This window comes from Ailuropoda melanoleuca, chromosome 6, assembly GCF_002007445.2.
Source record: "Ailuropoda melanoleuca isolate Jingjing chromosome 6, ASM200744v2, whole genome shotgun sequence".
Classification (NCBI taxonomy): domain Eukaryota; kingdom Metazoa; phylum Chordata; class Mammalia; order Carnivora; family Ursidae; genus Ailuropoda; species Ailuropoda melanoleuca.
In genome coordinates this window covers 6,130,225-6,151,956 of record NC_048223.1, presented here as the reverse complement: position 1 = coordinate 6,151,956, position 21,732 = coordinate 6,130,225, and the positions used below count along the sequence as shown (strand labels likewise).

General features: G+C 40.7%; 1 protein-coding gene and 1 pseudogene across 1 annotated transcript in view; one reads left to right on the top strand and one right to left on the bottom strand.

Annotated features, from left to right (window-relative positions):
• The window catches only part of LOC100466810, a 61,707-nt pseudogene extending 55,875 nt beyond the window's left edge, over positions 1-5,832 (top strand).
• Positions 1-21,732, bottom strand: part of SLC9A9 (solute carrier family 9 member A9) — a 482,912-nt gene that overhangs the window by 96,716 nt on the left and 364,464 nt on the right. Inside the window, exons 13-14 of the mRNA XM_034661809.1 lie at positions 17,585-17,636; positions 4,557-4,636 (exon numbers count right to left, since the gene is read on the bottom strand). Coding sequence (XP_034517700.1) covers positions 4,557-4,636; positions 17,585-17,636 — 132 coding nt within the window. The remainder of the gene's footprint in view (positions 1-4,556; positions 4,637-17,584; positions 17,637-21,732) is intronic.

The following is a 21,732-nucleotide window of genomic DNA, read 5'->3' as shown; positions in this document are numbered from 1 at the left end:
CTTGATGTATCTCAGGAAGGCCATGGTGGCTGGAGCAGATGAGCCAGGGAGTGAGAGTAGATGATGGATGCAGAGGGCCACGAGAGGCCAGATTGTGACTTGAAACTTCTCATGGTGGAGACAGGATATTCCACGATTTAGGAACTTGGTGTCTGGTGGATACTTGTACCTCCTTGGGCTTGGCTGAGGTGCATCCATCTCTATGAACCTAAACCATTCTTGGAGGTTTCAGCATTTTTGAAAATTTGAGGACCTGACTCAGAAACCTGGGGACTCCTTTATGGTGGTGTTCTTAGGGTGACCAACCAGGACTCCTAACTTTATCATCCTATGTATCTTCAACAGGTGTTTGAGATGTGAGCTCTGTACTACATAATAATAGTCATTGCTTTAGACTTTATGAACATATCGAGATGGGGTTTTACATGTAAAGTGAGGACTATAATGGATATAGATTTGTCAATGACAGAGTTCACTTAAGTATATTTATGGACTTTACATTGAGAGATCTGGGCTTGAATCATGGAACTGACCCTACCGATGGAACCTTCCAGAGTTCTTTAAGTTCTCTGAGACTTTGTTTCTTCCACCTCCAAATGGGTGGTTGTAAAATGAAATAAAACAAAAAGGGTGGTTAGGGGAATGAAGTGAAATGATGTACCCGCTGGCAAAGCATCGGTGGTCAGTAACACAGTCTCCTTGTTCCTCTCCCCTTCTCAATTGCTCCTTTGCAGGGCACGACTCAGAATTGCAGCCCACGTTGAATCACAATGAAATCTTAATTAACCCTCAATTTTGGCACCATAGGCTTCCAGCAAGGCTCTTGAACAACGGAGCCCAGGTTGTTTCAGCAAAGGCCAGCACAATCAGCAATGCACCTGGGTTGCATCACACATACTCTCTAGCCCCTCCCAACCTCCCACAGAGCTGCGGCGTCAAAATGAAATTAGAAATGTGAAGCACTCAGCACAGTACTTGGGCCATTATTCATTGAATGTTAATTTTTACTATTTTTATTCTCCTGTAGCTTTTGGGAAAATGTTATGGAAATGTATATGTGTCTTAATTATGCTATGAAAAAGTAGAAAAGAAAACAAAACCACCCAAGCAACAGTGGCTTGTTTTATTGATACCAAAGGTGAATTAAGAGGGTCTTTCTAGGATCTCAAATTTCAGCATAAATTGAATGCAAATTGAGTACTGTGATGCTTGGTTTTATGTGTCTACCTAATAGTTGACTAGTCTACGCAATTACTCAGTGGTGTGGTCACCATCTGGGTCACCATCTGGGTCACCAATCAGTTGACTTTAAGGAGATAATCCCAGTAACGTGGGTGGGCCTCATCCAGTCAGTTGGGTGACTTTAGGAGCAAAACTGAGGTCTCCTTAAGGGAGAAAGAGCTCTGCCTCAAGACTGCAGGATCAACTCGGGCCTGAGCGTTTCCAGACTGAGAGCCTGCCCCCCAGAGTCTGCCCTTGCATCGCCCACAAAGCCAATTCCTTGGAATAAATTTACGTGTATGTATGTGTATGTGTATGTATATCTGTGCATGTGTATATGTGTGTGTGTGTGCGTGTGCACGTGTGTGTACTCCTACTGGTTCTGTTTCTGTTTCCCTGGAGATTCCTGACTGATACAGGTGCATATGAAGAGTTATTTATTCTTCTTTCCCTTTTGTCAGTAATTCTTTACGATGCCTCATTTGCATGATGCAGTTTTACTGAAATGAAACTTGAGCAGCTCCAAACTGCATAGTCAGTTTCTTTGAGCTTTGCAACAATTTCTTTTTGGCCTAGGCCAGAAAACCTGACCCTGGATGTGGATCATCCCTACGCTGATGGTGGCTGGAACAGCCTACCTATGAAGTATGGAGGGCACATCACCCGGGCTCTAGGTGAACAGCAGCAAGAACACAAATGCCAAGTGGATAATTTGCCTCTGGAAATACAAGTATATCAGGAGCTCACAGAGTAGAGACAGGTCAGTTCGCTACTCTCTGGGTGTGAATTCAGAGCGTAGCTAGGATATAAAAACCGTGCTGTCTAAGGGAAAACATATTTGTGCAGTGATGGTAGCACTGCAATTTCTAGAATGAATGCACAGGAGGACAGATTACCATGAGAAGAGATATTACTGACAGGGTAAATCTGCTTTCATTTTTTGCAAGTCTATCCATAATCATATGGAAATAAACCCTGGTGAAAAGTGAGACAAAAATTATGACATCATCTGAATTTAGTGTCACTGCTCTAAGCTAAAAAATTGGGTGAGTTTCCACTTTCCTTTTTGGTCTCCAAGTTATTTTTTCCACTTTTACTCCCTTTCTTCCTTATAAAACATTCCTCATAGCATTGTCAGAGTTTGAGCAAAAACATTTTTCATCTCATTTCTGATTTACCATTTTGTGTTATTATGATTTATAATAAGACATATAGATTTGGTCTTTCACAGAGCATCTAAAAACCTCAGAATTTCCTTAGTGATGAGAGCGACCAAGGTATTCTTTGTTATGTTAATGAGTGGCCTTTGGACCCTACCTAGGAATGGGGGCTGCTTGCCAGGAGGACCAATCTGTGATTCTGAGGGCTGGAAATTTCATTTTGCCCCTCCTGTCCTCCTCCGGGAAGGGAGAGGGTCTAGAGATGGAGTTCAATCACCAATGGTCAATGACTTAATCAATTATGCCTATATAGTGAAGCCTCCATAAAACCCCAAAGGACAGGGGTCAGACAGCTTTCTGGTTCGTGAACATATGGAAATCTGGGGAGAGTGGTGCACTTTGAGAGGGCATGAAAGCTAGGTGACTTTGTCCATATATACCCTGCCTGTGCATCTCTTACCCTTTTATAATAAACCGTTGATCTAGTAAGTAAACGTTTCTCTGAGTTCTTTGAGCCACTGTAGTAAATTCATTGAACCCAAAGAGGAAGTCATGAGAACTTCCAATCTGTAGCCAGTAGGTCAGTTACACGCACGAGTAACAATCTTGGGAGCTTAAAAATTGGGTCCAGGAACCTAAAAAGACATTTTCTTACTGTATATCTTTCATAATCAGCAGCCTTTTGTGTACTCTTCAGTCAAATCTTTATAACTTCCTAAAATTTGGTTATCAGATACTTTAAGTAATGGCGGGGAAAACCGAGTTTCCAGATCAGAAATCAACCTGGAACATAAACCAGCATAACCCGCTAAGAACCAGTTTCCCTTGGAGAGACTAGGGAGGCTATGGGTAGTTAATGAGATACCAGACCTCCAAGAGGTAGCTAATGGCCAAGAAGGAGTGCTTTTAAGGTGGTGAAAACCTACCTTATCCATACAGACTCAAGATTGAGCAAGGCAAGGTCTCTGAGAGCAGAGCTGTGGAAAAACAAAACCGTAGCCTCAAAAACCCTCTACCTTCAACATGTCCGTTTTGTAATTCTTAGAATGCTCTATTTCTGCAGAATTGCTCTTTAAATTCTCACCTGTTTTACATTGGCTTATCTCTGCAATCTTCAGCTGGCTTCTCTTCATTCTTATTTAATTTTTTTCTTACATAGCCATTCCTCTAATTTGCCTTGTTTCCTTCCTACCGCGGTGGATTTCCTGTATTTCTCCTGCCTCCTCTCCCCTTTCCATTTTACCTCTTCCTCACCTCAGTCATTGAATTTCTTTTCACTGTTCTTAGTTCTTCTTCCTCTTCCACTGATCTGTTGTGGTTTTAATCATTGCTTAGGTGCTTTAAAATCACCCAGTGACTGACATTTTCTCCCTGAAAGGAGGAGGATTTGTGAGTGTGGAAAACTAACTACAAAGACCCAACACATTCAATTTTCAGTGTAGTTCTTTTCTTTCTTCCGTGGCGCTTTTGCTTGGGATTAGAGATGGACCGCTTGCTGAACCTCACAATGGCAAAGCCCTTCAGGCCTGATTTCTCAGCCCTGTCAGTCACATGGTAAGGCATATCTGAGCCACTATGCTTACCCTGATTGGTAGAATTTAAAAATTGGCCTTCACTAGGGAAAGCTTACTCAAATCTGCCTGGAAAACAAAGTAATGTTATTTTATAATGCGGTGATCAGACTCATTCTTCTTCTCAGACCATTCATTCCTTTTGCCCCAGCCCCACTCCATTTTTTTACAGCATGAAACAAGAGCACACACGTGGGTTTCTGGAAGAAGGGTGAAGGACTTTTGCCCAGTTACCTTGGTCAACTTGACCAGAAGTAAGATCTTTGCAAAGTGTTCAAGAATAGTAAAATTAGTAAAATACATCAGTCCTCAGGACTGTAAAATTTTATCACCTGGCATTTAGGAAATGTTAGATTGCCATGAATACACCAAGTTCATGTGACCCTGAGAGATTTCACTTTAGCTCTTTGTAACACTTAAGTATGAACTATACCGCTTTCTTTCTTTCTTTCTTTCTTTCTTTTTTTTTTTATAAATTTGGTCACGAATTCACTTTACCTTTCTGTGTTTCTTGAAGAGCAGGAACATACACCTCAATGACTAAGTGCTTGAAGTTAATCTCTGCCGGCAGCAGGATCTGAAGATAATCGTTAGCAAAGGATACTTGTGGTCAAAGCTGTACCACATTCTGAAGAGCCAAGCACTCTCTGTTTTGGTTGTGTTTTTATCCAAGTTATTTGCTTCCTGGAGAAAGACAATAGAAAAAGGTATCAGGTAAATAATCAATATAAAATATTAATATATGCTATCAACATTAATACAGAATGTATTCATATATTTTTACTATAAAAATACATGTCAAACCAAATTAAAGTTAACCACATTAAAAAAAAACATTCTAGGTTGTAGGCATTTTTATCTAAATGGAGAAGCAGCTGCCAAGCAAATTAGCTCATAGATCTTGCCATGTGGATGAGACTCTTGTGGCATATTTCAACATTTACTTTTCTTCATAATCCCCATTTTATTAAACAGCTAAGAAATGCCACTTTTTTGACATCAATAAAAGTGATATTTCTGTCAGATCACTGTTGCATGATTTTTGCTGTTTACTTCTGTCAGATTTGGATGGTATTTATTTATGACTTACCAAAAGGTCAAGTCTAAAGGGATGATAACAATCTAATAATTGTTAAGCTAGTTTTCATTTATTTTCTTTTTGATCACTGCCGAAGGCTATGGTTAACTTTTGATATCTTTCTCCTTTTCAGAGTTTTGAAATAGATATTCCTTATAGAAAGCCTGTAATAATTGAATGTGCTTTTCTTTCTTTTCTTTTTTTTTCTTTCCAAAAGGGCCAAAGTGGGAGGGAGGAAGATAAGGAATTAAGAAGAGAAAGCATTCGGCCTTGCTGACACCACTGCCCCGGAGCCACCTGTGGCGCCAGCCATGGTCAACCTCACTGTGTGCTTTGACACCATCATGGATGGCAAGCCTTTGAGTCCCGTCACCTTCGAGCTGTTTGCAGACAAAGTGTCAAAGACGGTGGAGAACTTTCATGCTCTGAGCAGTGGGGAGAAAGGATTTGGTTATAAAGGTTCCTGCTTCCACAGGATTATTCCAGGATTTCTGTGCCAGGGTGGTGACTTCACACGCCATAATGGCACTGGTGGCAGATCCATCTACGGGGACAAAGTTGATGATGAGGATTTCATCCTGAAGCACTCTCCTGGCATCCTGTCCCTGGCAAATGCTGGACCCAACACAAACAGTTCCCAGTATTTCATCTGCATGGCCAAGACGGAGTGGTTGGCTGGTTTGCATGTGGTCTTTGGCAAGGTGAGAGAGGGCATGAATATTGTGGAAGCGTGGATTGGTTTGGGTCCAGGAACGGCAAGACCAGCAAGAAGATCACCATTGCTGACTGTGGACAAATCTAATACATTTGACCTGTGTGTTATCTTAACTACCAGACCATTTCTTCTGTAGCTCAGGAGGGCACCCCTTCACCCCCACCTGCTTGAAATAGCCTATAATCTTTGTGCTCTTGCTTCAAGTGTATGGTTCCATAATTTCCTTATTCCCCTCCAAGAGCTGATTGCAAAGTTAAGTTCATGATTGAGAAACAAAAGCTAAACAACAAAAAAAGAAGAGAAAGCATTTGATGTGTACTTATGTGAGAGTAGAGGATGAACTGTGAGAAAAAGGAAAGAAGGTGAAAATTTTCTGTGAACCTTACAGACAGATGATAATGAACATTGCAGTGTGGTAAGAAGGAGATCCAGTGGCATTTTTACTTCTTTTGTGTATCTCATTTTGCAAATCAAGAAAGAAGAATTCTAGGCTTTAATCAGTTGTAACTTTCTCCGTCATTAAAAGCATTTATGTATCTGTACACAGACTTCATTGCTTTGTTTAGGCCCACAGTCTCCATCCCCAAATTGTAACATTTGTTCACAGCCTAATGACAATGTGAACATTCTCAAGAAATTATGACGTGGGAGACAATGGTGATCCCCTGGCTGCTCCGGAGACAGCCCTCAGATGGATGCAGGTGCGTTTGCTTTCATTTTATTTTATTTACTTTTCCCCATTTCCAGACAGTTCCATTGATGGTTAATGGTAAAGAGCTCTGTTCTGCTCTCTGAAACACGTGGGCCAGCAGATGCTGTAGTTCCAGCCCCCACAAATAAAATGGGAATACAAGAAAGCAAAATGTGGTCCATTTCTAGTCCATATCCTTTGTCTAAAATGGTTGAAGCAGAGACTCACAATAAAATTAAAACCCAGTCTGGAAGCTTTTCTTATTGCCTTGTATAGTTTCCTGAATGGTGTTCCCTGGAATGCCATTGTCCTACATGGTGTTGATGGAAATTTTGTGTTCATTGTTCAGGAAAAGATGGTTTTGATAGTGTTGGAAAGGTTTTTTTAATACAGGACTTCTCAAAGGCTTTCATTTATAAATGAGCATTGTAAAATCCTTAAGAAGGAAGTGTTTCTCAAACTTACTCGGCCATGGAATTCTTCATTTCCAAGCCCCACCATGGGACATCTGTGATCTTTTCATGGACATTAAGTTTTGGAGATCTGTTTTCTGATAGACTTGAGTGCCATGCCTTGTTATCTAAGTTATAATTTATTCATCATATTCCCCCCAAAAGGAAACCAGAGTGTCAGTTCAATTTCTGCCCTTCCTTGAACCTTTCTCTAGCCATTTCTACCCCAACAAAGGTGTCAGATTTGCAAGATGACGGCTACACATAGTGTTTTCTTTATTATTTTGTAACATCTGCAAGTTGTTTCACAGTCGCCATCTCTGCAACAGGCACAGCTTTGCTGGGGCTCAGCTGGCAGAGTAACACTGCTCACCCCAAACTGAACAAGTTAGAAAAACTCAGGGCCAACAGCGGGGAGTTGCCTCTCTCTCTCTTTTTCCTTTTCTTTTTTGAAAAACAATAAAGGGCTTATAAAATCTTATCGATCAGCAGGCACAGGTAATTTTTGATAGCCGATAACATCTACTGATGACAAGCTAGTCATTGAAGAAAACAGAGAGAAAGTAGTGTAAGCAAATTCATGTGTTTGGTTGGTTGCTTTTAAGTAACGGTGGGCTGTGTGGTGGTGAGCTTGGCTGGCAGGCGGGGGCCTGGGGGTCCAGCACCCTCTCTGCCCTGCTGAATGACGGTGATAATGACAGTCCCCAGCTAGCAAATGCTCCTTAACTCCTTGGCAGCATGCGAGTCACAGTCATTAACTTTTTCAGTCATTGGGATGTGTGGGTGGCTCAGTTGGTTAGGCGTCTGCCTTCAGCTCAGGTCATGATCTCAGGGTCTTGGGATCGAGTCCTGCATCGGGCTCCTTGCTCGGCGGGGGCCAGCTTCCCCCTCTGTCTGCCACTCCCCCTGCTTGTGCTTTCTCTCTCTCTCTCTCTGACAAATAAATAAAAAAAGATATTTAAAAAGAAAACTTTTTTGTCATTACTTTTCAGTTTTCAAAACACTCTAGCAAGGTGGTCATGTTATACCTAATTTATAGCTGAGGCCGTAGAGAGGCCCATAGAAGGGAAGAGAGGAGCCCAAAGTCACAGGCTAGTAAGTGACAGAGCTAGAATTTGAATGTAAGACTACAGGACTCCAAAGATGATTTTTTTTTTCTGTGAGTTATCTCATTTAGTCTTTAAACTCTGGAAAGCACAGACATTGTATGATAAGTTACTGGGCTGCAGTTTCCTTGCCTGCAAAATGAATTGAGGAAATTGGGGCTGGCTGGACTCCAAGGTCCTAATCTTATGGAAAACATTATATTTTTTATTAACGACAACAGCAACAACAGCTGACACTTCTTAAATACTCACCATGTGCCAGACACTATCCTAAGTGCTTTTCATGTATGAACTGTTTTAATAATTATAACAGTTTGATGAAGTATGTTCTATTATTATTCCTATCTGACAGATGAGGAAACTGAGGCACAGAGAGGCTTCCAAGCATGTTTGTGACCCCTCAGCAGCCAAGATTCCTCTCATCCAGATGGGGCCCTCAGGTATAAGTGGGGAGCAAACTAAGGCAAAGAAATACTTGACCAGGGAGATGAGGTCAGGATTCTGGGGTTATCATGTATCATGAGACAGAGCAGCTACCTACACCCCAAAACATGATGAAAATGCGTGGCGCCCACCTCCTGGGTAAAGTGCTGATGGCAGTGAAAAGTGTCCCTATAGAAACTCAACTTCTGTGTTAGGAATTTCTCCAGATTCCCAGATATGGGTTTCAAGGGTTTTCCAAGGTCTTAGAAACCTTCTCTGCCCTTCTTTCCCCTTCCCCGATCCTTTTGATTTTATTTCCTGAGGGGAATATACCATAACTCACAAGCCCTTGTGGAAGATCTTATATTCTATTTCTGGCAAGACTTTCAGAGATAGTTTTTTGACAGCTGATAAGAGCAACACATATTAGGTGGCACTTTGGAAAAATGTTAACAAATGTAATCTTTTTTTTCAAACTTCATTTTACTCGGAGATTGCAGGTGTTATTCATTTTACTAGTTTGTAAAGAAACAGACTGGGTTTTAATTAGAATAAAACATAGACCATGTTTTCCCAGGTGAGGGAAATGCCACTGATGACACAGCATTGACTTTTCTGCTGATCCTAGATAAAATTTACCGTGGGTATCTTAAATATCTGTTGGCCCAGTTCTGGATCTGTTCATTTATTTCTCTGAAGTTATTGATGACTTAATAACTCGGTTATGAAAGGCCATCAATAAATGAGTAGAAATAAATGAGTTAGTCTACTGTGTGCTCTGCTTGTTCACTGGGGGTTGAAGATAAATGTGCCAAGGGAAGGCCAGCCTTTGCATTCACTCCGGAACAGGGAAAGTATCCGATGAGGCAGCACGGAGGGCAAGCCTCTGGGAGGGTCCAGATGAGCAGCTGACAGCAGGTAGCATTAATTTACCTAGATTACTCTGAAGCAGAGATCAACTCACACCCAAGCACAATGGATGTGAGCGATCATTAGAAGCAGAATCTGGAACTTGATGGTATTTTCTTTGTCACTAGCAGTATTTCTTTTCTTCTGAGTTCCTTTATCCCAGAGGGGAAGTGGTGCACATGTTGGAACACACAGAGGATTCAGAAACTGAAAACCAAGATTTGAGTCCTGACTCTCTACCGTTTACCATTTAATAACAATACACTTATCAACTTGGAGTCTCATGTTTCACACTGTAAATGGGAACTGGAGATTCAAGAGCATTGAATCTTAACTTTTATTTGCCCTTGATACTTCTAAGAAGCAGAGCGTTTGATATATGTGCAATTTCTGGTTCCTTTATTAGCTTCTATTTCTGGGAAAAGGTAAAAGTGACTGGGACATTTGGTATCTTTCTTTTTCCTCCTTAAACAAAGGAATAGACCAGAGTTTGGGAAGTGACTGTGCACAGTAGGGAGTGACCCCTTTGCCCTTAGCACAACCCCAGAGAGGGAGCAATAGGACAATTAGGAAGGTACTCTTTGTTTTATGCTTATTTGGACCCCTGGGAGAAAACAAAAGGCTCAGGCCAGAAATCTGTGCAAACCAGACACAGAAGCAAGAAGGGACTGTTTGTTGTATTAACCTTAATGAAAAAGAACTAAGCAAATGCAAATACACTTCTCTATCAATATTCAAATGTGGGGTCTCTGTTAAGTGAACCGGATGAACTCTGCTCCAGGATAATCATGTGGGATCGCCCCTCATTTCAGGGGGATTCAATGGATTAAGAGAGAGAGATTTCCTTTCTATTTCTTGAGATTTCATATTCAATATTAATGTCAGTGGAAGTTGCACAGAATGATAATAAAGACAAATAATTATCATAACAGACCTGTAGAGCTCCTGATGGGTTCCAGAGCATTTTTTCCAGTGGTATGTGTGAATAGAATTTGATAGTAGTACTTTTGCCCTACCATTTCCCCACAGTTTGAAATTTATTTATGTAATAACATCAAGTTTATTGCTTTGATTTTCTCATTTCCAAGGAGAGGACCAGATTCTGTGCCCCTAAAGAGAAAAATTTCTGGATTTTGAAGAAGGAGCATAATATAATTGAAGGTCAATAGGAAATTTTTTTAATTTACATTTTAAAAGGTAGATCATTAGTTCTTAGGTTTCACTTGGAAACTACTTTATACAAATACTCTCACCGTCCCCGTGCCATGATAAATTCATAATTGTTCTCAAGAAGGTATAGTCAGAAAATATATATTTAGGGAGAAAAAAATGAAGGAAAGAACTAGTCGAGGATGGATAAAACTGTTAAGATGCCATGTAGACACAGACAAACTACCAGATGGGCTAAACTCATGGTTTCGCTACAAAGAAAAAGCCTGCTCAAATAACTTTTCTTTATAGGAGATTCAAGTTAATCCAGGGTAAGATAAGTTATTTGGTTCAGGTAAATATAATATAATATCGCAGTGGTTTAAAAATGTGTATCCATAAATTCTTTGGCAATTTTTGTTTTAAAAATGGAGCCTAATTTTCCTTCCTATTGCGTGTGGATTGTACTTAGTGACTCATTTTTAATCAATAGAATAGGGCAGAAGTGATGTTGTGTCATCTGAGACAAGGTCATAAAAAGGCACGTGGCTTCCTCCTTGCTGTCTGTCTTGGACCAATTGAGGAAGTCAGTGACTATATTGTGAGGACATTCAAGCAGCTGTATGGAGAGATACATGTGGTAAGGAACTGAGTCTTCCTGCCAATAGCACTCTGGTGGCCTTTTGCCAACATGGAAGTGCATCCCCCAGCCCCAGTCAAGCCTTCAAATGATTGTAGTTCTAGCTGACGTTCTGTTTGCAACTTCATAAAAGACCTTGAGTCAGAAACAGTTAGCTAAGTTGCTTTCAAATTCCTGACCCATAGGAACTGTGAGATAATAAATGTTTGTTGTTTTAAGCCACTAATTTTTGGGATAACTTGTTATGAATAGAAAGCTAATATGACTATATATTGGAATCATAAATTTCAGATGCAAAAAGCATTGGAGTGGGAGTTGGGAAGATAGAATAAAATGATAAGGCATAACTTTTTGTAGTTTATAGAGTGTATCCACAAAGGTGACATATTTGGGGTGTAGAATATATATTCCCCCCTTAAAAGTGTATCAAAACTTATCCTAGATCCAGTATACCATGTTAGGATTTCAGACTGATTGCAAGACATAAGATGGTAGACCAATTTACAGGCAGAAGAAAGTTGACATCATCTCACTATACTTAATTCACAGTATTCTTAATTAATGCCTTATTTATATCATAATTTAATAGTTAGCGTGTTAACTCCTTTATCTGCATGTACACACACGCACACACTTACACCCATGTACACACATTCGAATGGAAAATGCACCTTGGAATAGGAAGATCCTAACTCATGACATCCCTTAGTGGCAGTGCCCAAACCACAAACATCAGAGCAAAGATAAGAGCCTCACATGAGGCTTGTGATTCGAATATATAATACTATGCATTCGAATATATAATACTATGCATTCGAATATATAATACTATGCATTCGAATATATAATACTATGCATATGCATTCGAATATATAATACTATGCATTTGAATATATAATACTATATACAATACTATGCATTTTGTATACTATACAAAATGCATAATACTATGCATATGCATATGCATTCAAATATATAATACTATGCATTTGAATATATAATACTATATATTTGAATATATAATACTATATATAATACTATGCATTTTGTATACTATACTATACAAAAGAAGACAAAACAATGTTTCCCCCTACAGAACTACCTCCAAAATATGTAATGGTCGACTATCATAGAATAACCGGTTTCATAAATATATGATAGCATTCAGGTATTAGATAACTGGCAGCAAAGGACTGTGATTCTTAGGAGAAGGAAAACAAATGACCTGAGCCTATATTCTCCTCGACTTTCTGCCTGGAGGCCCTATTCCAATTGCGGTGAGAGAAGATAGAGTCCAAGCAGAAACAGTCCAAGCAGAGAGCAGCTGCCTCACTGAGTTGAGGAACTAGAGATTGGAGTTTGGGTGTTGCTGAAGCGTCTGGAATTTGCTGTCGTTGTCATCTTGGGAAAATTCCTTTAATACTTTGAATTTCAATTTCGTAGTTTTTAAAATCGGGTTTATAAGAGGTGTCTTGATTGGTCAAGGTAAAGGAATGTGGTTATATACATGGAACCTAATATATAAAAAGCGCTCACTAAATTGTGGCTGCCATCTTCTTCCACTTCCTCTTTCTCATGACTATTCCTGCTTTCTAGAGCATGCGATGGTAGAATGTATAGGTAAGATAAATGTACGGGATTTAGTCCGAAGCAGTAAAGAATTAGTGGGAGGAAATATACTTTTGGATGTATAAAACATAAGTAATTATAACCAAAATAAAGTCAATATTACCAAGGGAAAACCCGAGATATTTGCTTTGAAAAATGCTTTTTATTTTTCTCAAAATACTACTAGTTATAACGCAACAAAAAACCCTTCATCTGGGTCAGATCAATTTTATAGAGCTTAGTATTCTATTTCTGAAATATTTGTGGAGGTATAGTATGGAATTTATATTCTATGAGATCAACTCCAACAGCATAGGACCAGTTTGGAAAAATGTTGATAATTGTTAAATCTGGGAGATTATATATATATATATATATATATATTCTTCTTGCAGAAGAACAAACCCTTTTATTCTTCCCCAAACAAGCTTTTTCAGGCTTCCGGGGTTTCCAGGTTATGGTTTTCAAGGAATTGGCCAACAAGTCTTTGTTCACCTTACTCATGCTCTTCATATGTTTATAGACACTTCATTGTATTTCTTCATAGTGCTAATCTTTCTGCAGGAGAAATAGTAATCCTTTTAATCTCCCCCTGCTAAGTTATTGAAGTTGCCCTTCTCTGGACCTTTCTCAGCTCTGCTCTGACTTTCTTGAGCTGCAGTGACCAGAACTGATCCACATAGGTTACACACAAGCGTAAGTGACAACCAAAAACAGAATTTCAATGAAGAAACTATGGGAAGCAAAAAAAAAATAAAAATAAAAATAAAAAAAACTGGAAGTTAGCTTTCAGAGACTACATAGAGAAGCACACAGTGTTAAAAAAATAAAAATTATGTTAGAAAAGATGAAAGTTAACCTCATTGTAGCAGTTGGCAGAGTAAAGATGAGAGACAAATGAGTTCTTAAAAAGGGTTAATTCCATTACTTCCAAGCTCCAAACCTTGAAGAGTTTTTACCTCCGTTGCATACAGAATCAAATCAAACTCACCACCATGGCCAATGCTCTGGCCCTCTCTGTCTCCCCCAGTTCAGGCCCATCTGCTCCCACCTTGCTTACCAAGCCACAGCCGCGCTGGCCTTCAGCTGCTTGCCGAGTACACCATAACCCACTGCGACTCCATGGTCTTCCTCCTGGCAGTAGCCTCTTTCTGGACTGTTTTTTTCTCCAGATCTCACATATCATTCTGCATATCATTCAGACCTCTGATCAAATGCCACTTCCTCAGAGAGGCTGGCCCTGATGAGGCAATAGCCTCTTCTCCCTTGTTGCCCATTCTCTTACCGGCTTTACTCCTATTGTTACCTGAACTTACCTAGTTGTTTACCCTTTTCCTTATCAGTGTCCCCCGTTAGAGTAAAAGCTCTGTGAGGGTGAAAACTTGTAAGTGCTAAATGCTGCATCCTCTTCACACCTAGACTAGTGCCTGACATGGAGGGTTGTATGGATGAATGAATGATGCATGAATCATACCATTTAAGAGTGGAAGTTCTGGAACCAGATTGTCTAGGTTAACATTCTACCTCTTCCCCCTATGTATCCTTGGGCAAGCTACTTAACTCATTTGTATACAATTTTTTTATATGTAATATGGGGATAATATTAGAACCCACTCCCAGGGTTATCTTGGAAATTGAGTTAATACACACAACGTGCTTAGAAGTGTTAACAATAGTCTGTACTCAACAAATATTAGGATGATCATGAGAAAAATGGCAAAAAGGGAAAAAGAGAAGCAATAGTGGCAGCCCTTCCTGGGCAGCAGGAATTTCCTTTAAAAGATTAAGGTGAGTGTGGGGCTCCAGTGATTCTTAACTTCTCTGCATCGTTGTACTCTCAAGGACACAGAATCAATTACAGGGAAAAGTTCCTATGATTGGGGTGGGGGGGGGAGTCTCAGAGGTTTTTTGTTTTGTTTGTTTCTGTTTTAAATTTAAAAGACATAAAATCCACGACTGTACTATCTCCCATTTCTTGAAGAAGCACTTTTGCATAGAGTATAATTTAAACTTTAACAACTGCATGTGGAAACTACTTTCTGGAGCTTCTGGATCTGGTACAAGCAAAAGTGTAATACCACTCACACTCAAAAGTTGTTGTAAGGCGAAAGGAAAATTGTGACATTGCTAGTTAGTCACAGCTAGATGTTCATATTTCCCAAAGGTTGTTTTACTCTCCACAAACAGAAAAAGAGGAGGTTTCTTAAAAAATATAATAACACATTTATTATTGATTTTGAGAGTGTAATTGCCATAAGTGTAAAATTTTTAGCTTTTGGTAAAAATAGTATTCTTGTTTTTTCAGAAGTTGACCAGTGTGAAAGTCATCTTATTTGTTAACGCAAGCCCAATTTAATAAATGCAAACCGAGTGGAAACATGGAAGCCTCCTAAGAATTAGAGTTTATGCTCTTCAGTCCAACAGAGCAACAGATGCTGATAATAAGTGGAGAGCTGTCAGCCAAAATGAGGGCAAAGAGCTTCTTGACACATGGTTTGGAAAGTACCAAAAAAACTGTCCAGGTCAGGTGGTAGCTGCACGGACACTGTGGTTTCTTTTATTTCTAGCTCCATCCCACTGTTTCTTATACTTGACACTGAAGATAAGAATTATTCCAAGGTTTGGAGAAAATCGCTTTCTGAAACGTTAGCTACCTCGGTAGTCAAACGTTATTGTGAATAAGAACACTGCCAGGACACCTCCTAAGACAAATTATTTTTAAGCAGCAACAGTTCAGTGGGAATGGTGTAATTTATAATAAGGTTGGTTAGCTAAAATTTGTATAGCTCTTTTTGTGTCCTGTACAGGAAGCCTCAAGTGAGAAATTTCTTTTAAAACAGTGGGCTGTGAAGTTTTATACTGCTTGAGGAGAGAGTATGATTTTTCCCTCTAATGATAATAATTTAGTCTATGGTTGATTATTTTTTCTTCCTTTCCCCCTTGGCTACAAAAGCTTACTTGTGGTTTGACTAAGCAAGTATATATGAGCTTATGATCTGCTCATTCATGATTCTTTTTACTCCTCTGGTTTTGACTTTTTGCTCTGATTAATATTATTTATTGAATTTTAAAATCTCTTAAAATATTTTACTATTACTTTATTATGTGTGTAAGCTGCCACAAATCCTTCATAAGATGAGATGGGTTTAACTAAATTAATTAAGTTACATAGTTTTCATAAATATAATTTCACTTGATTGTCATACCAACCTAGAGAAGAAGACTTAATATTATCATCCACATTTTATAGATAGGGAAACTGAGACTCAAAGATAAAAAAATCCGTCCAAGATCCAAATACAATGTGGTTTTCACTGTACCTAGCAGCACTATCTCATTTCTCTAACAGAAAAATACTTTCTACTGGTTTCAGTATCTTCAGGTAGGAGTTATTACTGAATTAACTAAAATGAAATGTTTAAATTGTAAAAGGAAGGAGTTAGGCTAGTAGGTAATCTTCCCAATAATTATATGTGATTTCAAAATATTAGGCAGATAGAGAAAGATAAAGAATTTTCTTTGATAAATTTTTTGATGCTATCTCCTTTCTTTTAAAGAAAAAGAAGAGAAAGAATTTAGATAAAAGTTTTGCTTGAAGGTAGGAGAATGGATTAGTTGACCTATATGAAATGAAAATGCTTTTCAAAAATCAGCCACCACCAGACCTTACTAACTACTCATTACAGCCCACTAGTATAAGGAGATGGGCTTTGATCTCCTATCTAAGGTCATAGAGCTGGCCCCAAGCCCAGTGAGCTGGCATCCCTGCTGTACTCACTCCTGCAGTTAGGTGTGTTTCCTAGGCTATGAGTCTGTGAAAACACACCAGCCTGGCCTTGAAACACATGTTACCAAAAAAAAAAAAAAAAAGAAAGAAAGAAAGAAAAATAAATAAATAAATAAAAGAAATCAAAGCACAATAAACCAGGATCATCACCAACTTAATTTTCCAGCCCTTTTTATAGAGCACAAGATCCCTCCTTCTTTATGTCTCTGTAAACCAGGAAAGTAGCCCCATTTTGCCTAGCAGCACTAACAAGCTGTGCGCCACTGAGGGCATTATAGAAAAAAAAAATCACAGAATAAAAGAGAGATGGATCCTTTTCAAATCCAGGTACAATCGTAACACGAGTCAATAAGCAACATCACTTATTTATATTTTTCTATTGTGTCTGTCCGCTTACAATGTCAACAAAAGGTGCAACATTTCCACGCAATTGTTTGTTTTAAGTATTGAGTTAAAAATGGCTGATGCAAAATTGCCAATGGCAGATTCTATTGGGATGTCAGGTTCAAGTTCAGAGTTTGGAGAATACACTTGCCGTACTCGAGGGAACAGTACATTGTTCTGAACAAATTTCCCCGAGGATTTTCAGGTCTCTGCAGATAACAGTTGCTCAGCTCAGTTAGGAATGGATCACCTAGACAGTTTTGCTATGCTTTTGCAAATTTTCAATATTTCAATATTTCTATACACCTAGACCTGATTAATGAGAAGCCATGTGGGAGAAATAGCCCCATTTGTTGTGTGCCCAACACGAATTGGACATGCATTGAGTTCATGTCACTGAGATTATCTAGCTAGCAAGTCCCTGGGCAGCCATGCTCTTGCTTCTATGCTGGAGAGTTTCCAGCTTCCTGTTGCCGCAGAGAGGGTGCAAGGGTGTGCTAGTTCTAAGCGTTCTAAAGGTGATGCTAAGGTTACTGATACCCTGAATTCCCAGGTATTTTATAGTCATCGGATGTGTTTTATCAGTGAAGGCAGCCTCCTTCAGGTTGGCCACGTGCTGGACAAGCATGGAACATTCCATACAGAACATTTCATATCTCTATACTCTATGAATTGGCTTCTTCGACTTGCCTGGTGTGAGGTGGGTTCCTCCTTCAGATCTTCATCCAGGTCCACACCAACTCTGTTAAGGAAATCAGAAAACGGGTTAAGGGCCTTGCTGCAGATGAGACGAGACAGTTTTGTGTGACCAGATGCCTGAACCATATATGATACAAATCAGAGGGAAGGTTTGGCAGAAGACCACCCCACCTCTCCCTGAATCAAAAGAACCTCAAATGGATTTATGTCAATGTAAGACCTTGTGCAGCTGGGCGTCAGCACAGCCAGTGAGATTGAGCACCAACAGCTGTTCCTCGCTGCTGTCTCCCGATCAGAGTAGGAGCCTGAGAACCTGGAATAGGAGCTCTCAAAAAAAAAAGAAAAAAAAAAGAGAAAAAAGAAAAGAAAAAAAAGAAAGACCTCCACAGTCCTGAAAATAGAGATGCTGGAGGAAAGGCCAACTGCTACCCTTGCAGGACTCACTGACCAAACTGCTCTGGGAATGTGGGGGACCAGGCTGAGGCAGGCTCCTGCAAACAGAAAAAAACAATCCTTTGTCCAGATGCTCACCAAGGCTGCCAGTAAAGACGATCCAGGTTTGTGGGGCCTAAGGCTTAAACAACTTGGGGGGCTCTCTTTAGGAAAATTAATACAAAAGTACAATTACAAAATTAGGTTTGGAAGAGACTCTTGAGAAAGAAAAAATAAATCACAAAACATTTCATAATTTAAAAATCTGGCAAATGCAACAGACATCTCAAAAGCCATAAAATAAATAATATTCAGATTAATTAACTGCTGGCACACTTCTAAGATAACTTTTTCCTCTAAGTTTTGCTTGCATACTTTGATACTTGCTTTATATGGCAATGATTTTGTACAAGAGAGAATAGGAAGATGAGGTAATCTTCTCTCCAGCAAGATTGATCAAAGTTATTGATAATTGGGAGGCACTAAAGCGTTCCTCCTTAAGATGTGCTCGCTGGGTGCAGTGCTGCTCCAGGTCAACGGCCTGCAGACACAAGGTTCCTGATAAACTTCCTGTCACGCAGTTCCCATGAACAAAGCACAGTGTGCTTATCCATGTATATAGTGATCACTGAATGTAGTCCCGATTTCTGTTTTGATGGGGCACCCATGAGAATGGAATCCTCCACTTGGAATTTTACACCTCTCATGATTGGAAGAATTTTCCAGACCAGGCTCAGTACAATTCAAGCCTTGTTTTTCTGCCACTACCCACAGACTTCTGAAGCCTGGTGCCATGGGTCATATTCATCTTTGATTCAGCCTTGTGGCACTATTCTTGTAAGCCCTTCCTGCCCTGGGATGGCCAGCCGGGACCTGCCCATGCACAGAAGTGACTGGGGACCACACACACGTATTCTACTAAATACAAACTGAATGCATTCCCAATTCAGCTTCCCCTTGGTTGGATCCCCCAAATGCCCACTCCAGGGCCAAATGACCAGAGGAGAGGTACGACTGAGCGAAACAGTAGTGGAAGAAACAGTCATCAAACCCAACTGTGGTTAAAATATATTCCTCTTGCAAATCTTGCAAAAACACAGGACCATGGGATCACAATGCTGGGTTTCTTCCCACGGCCTCAGAGGGGCCAGAGCAACTGAGGGGTTTGGAGCTTGAATTTCCTTTGCTCCAGAGAGTGGGCCTCTGCCTGTTGTGGGGGCAGGCTGGGAGGACTGGGTGGACCAGCTTAGAGCCTCAGAAACCTGGCTCAAGCTCCCCCAGAGCCTTTCCTGTGAACGCCACAATTCCTAGAGCTTTCTGGGGTCTTCCCTTCAACTCCCCCTATAAACACCTCTTTAGTAGGCTTGCAGTTCTGTTCTCCAGGTGGGGGAGGGGAAGGCGGGGTCAGAAGCCACCAGTCAGCAGATGTGTTAGCATGAGAAAGGAAAGCAGTGTGGAGACAGCTTGTTTAAAATAGCTCTGATACTTCAAAAATCAGTGTCTTCTGGGCATGAATAGCCTCTTCTTTCTAACCCAGGGGGTGAAATGGGTAGCTCTTTATTATATGTGGAACTGAGAACAGCCTCTGGTGGGGACTAACCTTTGATTTTCTTAGAGTAGAAAGAGCTATTTGATCTATTTGAAGTCAGAGGGAGAGAAGGAAGGGAAAAGGTAGGAGGGAGGGAAAGGGGTCAGGGAGGAGAGAGAAGGAGGGGTGAGGAAAGAGACAGAAAGGGGAGAGTCACCCTGTGGCCGAATGGATAAGCTACGAGCCTCCCAAAGCCAGAGGGGAGGAAGGAGGTAGTGAGGGAGGGGGGCAGAGAGAGAGAGAAGTCCAGGAGGAGAGGAGCAGGTGGGTCACTGAGGGTGGACAGCTAGAGGAGGAGGAGAGAGAGGGAGGAGATGAGGAAGGGGAGGGGAGAAAGAGTAAAGGGGGAAGGCCCAGCCTCCCGACGTGGGTCAGGTAATGACACTGAATGGTGCAGATGGCCTGGGTCCTGCCTCTGTGAACAGTGAGGGACGAGTGTGGAGACACCCTGGCCCCCTCTCTCACGAGCCTGGGCCATGTTCAAGGTTCTGCTGGGTCTGAGCTCTGTGGATGATGCTGGGAGCCCCTTGGAGCCTTGATTTCTGGGTAAGCCCAGATCCCCCGTCTCCCTGTCCCCCTCCCCGGATGGCTCCGGCACCTGTGTAGGCTGCAAGTGGTGCTGAGGGTCCTGAAGTTCCACTGCTGCATCTGTTTAGGGCCTTTTTCAGGTTCCCTATCTAGAAACCTGGAGAGAACAGAAATCGAATTTCCCAAGAAACCCAATGTTTAAGGTTGGAGGCAGTACTGGGGTTTTCCATGTAAATTTAAGCTTTCCTTTTCAGCAGCAATCAAAGCAGACATTTCTAGTTTCAATTATTCCAGCAGCCAGATGGAGCTGAGGAATGATGACTGCGGATTAAGTTCTTCAGTTTAATGTGGGACTCAGTGAAGAGCACCTCAGAGGCCTAAGAACTGCTGTTCTACTGGGAGCAAGAACGCCTCCTCCCTCCTGCCATTTCATGGAAGGTCAGGATCTGCTCCTGGGACCAGGCCCGTAGCCCTTCTTGGCTTGAGCAGATGAAGCATCTCGAGTGGCTTGAGGAAAGAGAAACTCCATATAAGTGACTTCTGTCCTGGAGCAGCTGGGTGAACAAAACAGATGTGGTTCCTGCCCTCACAGAGTATACAGTTTGCCAGGCTGAGTTAGAAAAATCTAAAAAATTTATTATCATTTACACACTATGAAGGAAAGGCTCATAAGAACGATGCCTTCTTTCTCTTGTGATTTTAGCTCCTTTTGATAAAAATCTTGCTAAATTATATTCCCTGGCTCCCTGCCTCCTTAAACAGAGAGTGGTGGGGATACTCAGATCTTTACTGGCAGTCTCAGCATCGCCACTGGCCTGATAAAGTCTAGCACTTGCGGTGTTATAATGATTTCCAAGCACTCTATGAACCTCTTAATGCCCACATTAAATGGCCCCTGGCTACTGTTCTTTCTCTTTTTTAAAATTCTTATATCTGCCGGTTAGATTGCCTTGATTTCTTGTCTGCAACAGTACGTTAGCAAATTGTCTCTGTGCTCCCTCCTTTTTAATTTAGTATGGGACTGATTACCTCATGGTCAAATTTAATACATCTTTCCAAGTTTATAATACACAGACATACACACATACACAACAAAACAGTAAAATTGAAATGTTATAGAAGGGCTTACAATTAAAACACCGTTATTTTTTGCCCCACTGTCTGCCCTACTTCCCCACACCAACTCCCCGTGGCCTCTGGGGGCAATTTTCTAACCTTTTCTCTATTGTGATATGTGAACTGATATCAGCATGCATGGCACATTCACACAGCATCCCCAGGGTTAAGCAAACATTCCAGCTGCATCTGTATCTCTTACTCTCTTATTCAAGAAAGCAAGTCCAAGTGTGAAAGTGACACATTCTGTAGGGTTAACCTCGAATCCACTCACTTTAAGGTATAAAAGATAATGTACGCGCTATGGGTTTTGAGAGATTAACAGAAAGAAGACATGATGTCACACAGCTTGCGGTGTTTGTAGCAGCTCCCCAGGTGAGAGATCACAGGTGTGTATGGGACGAAGTTCAACCTCCTTAGATGATACCCAAGGCTCTTTTGCCCCCTTCCCATGATGTTAAGCTACCCTTTCTGT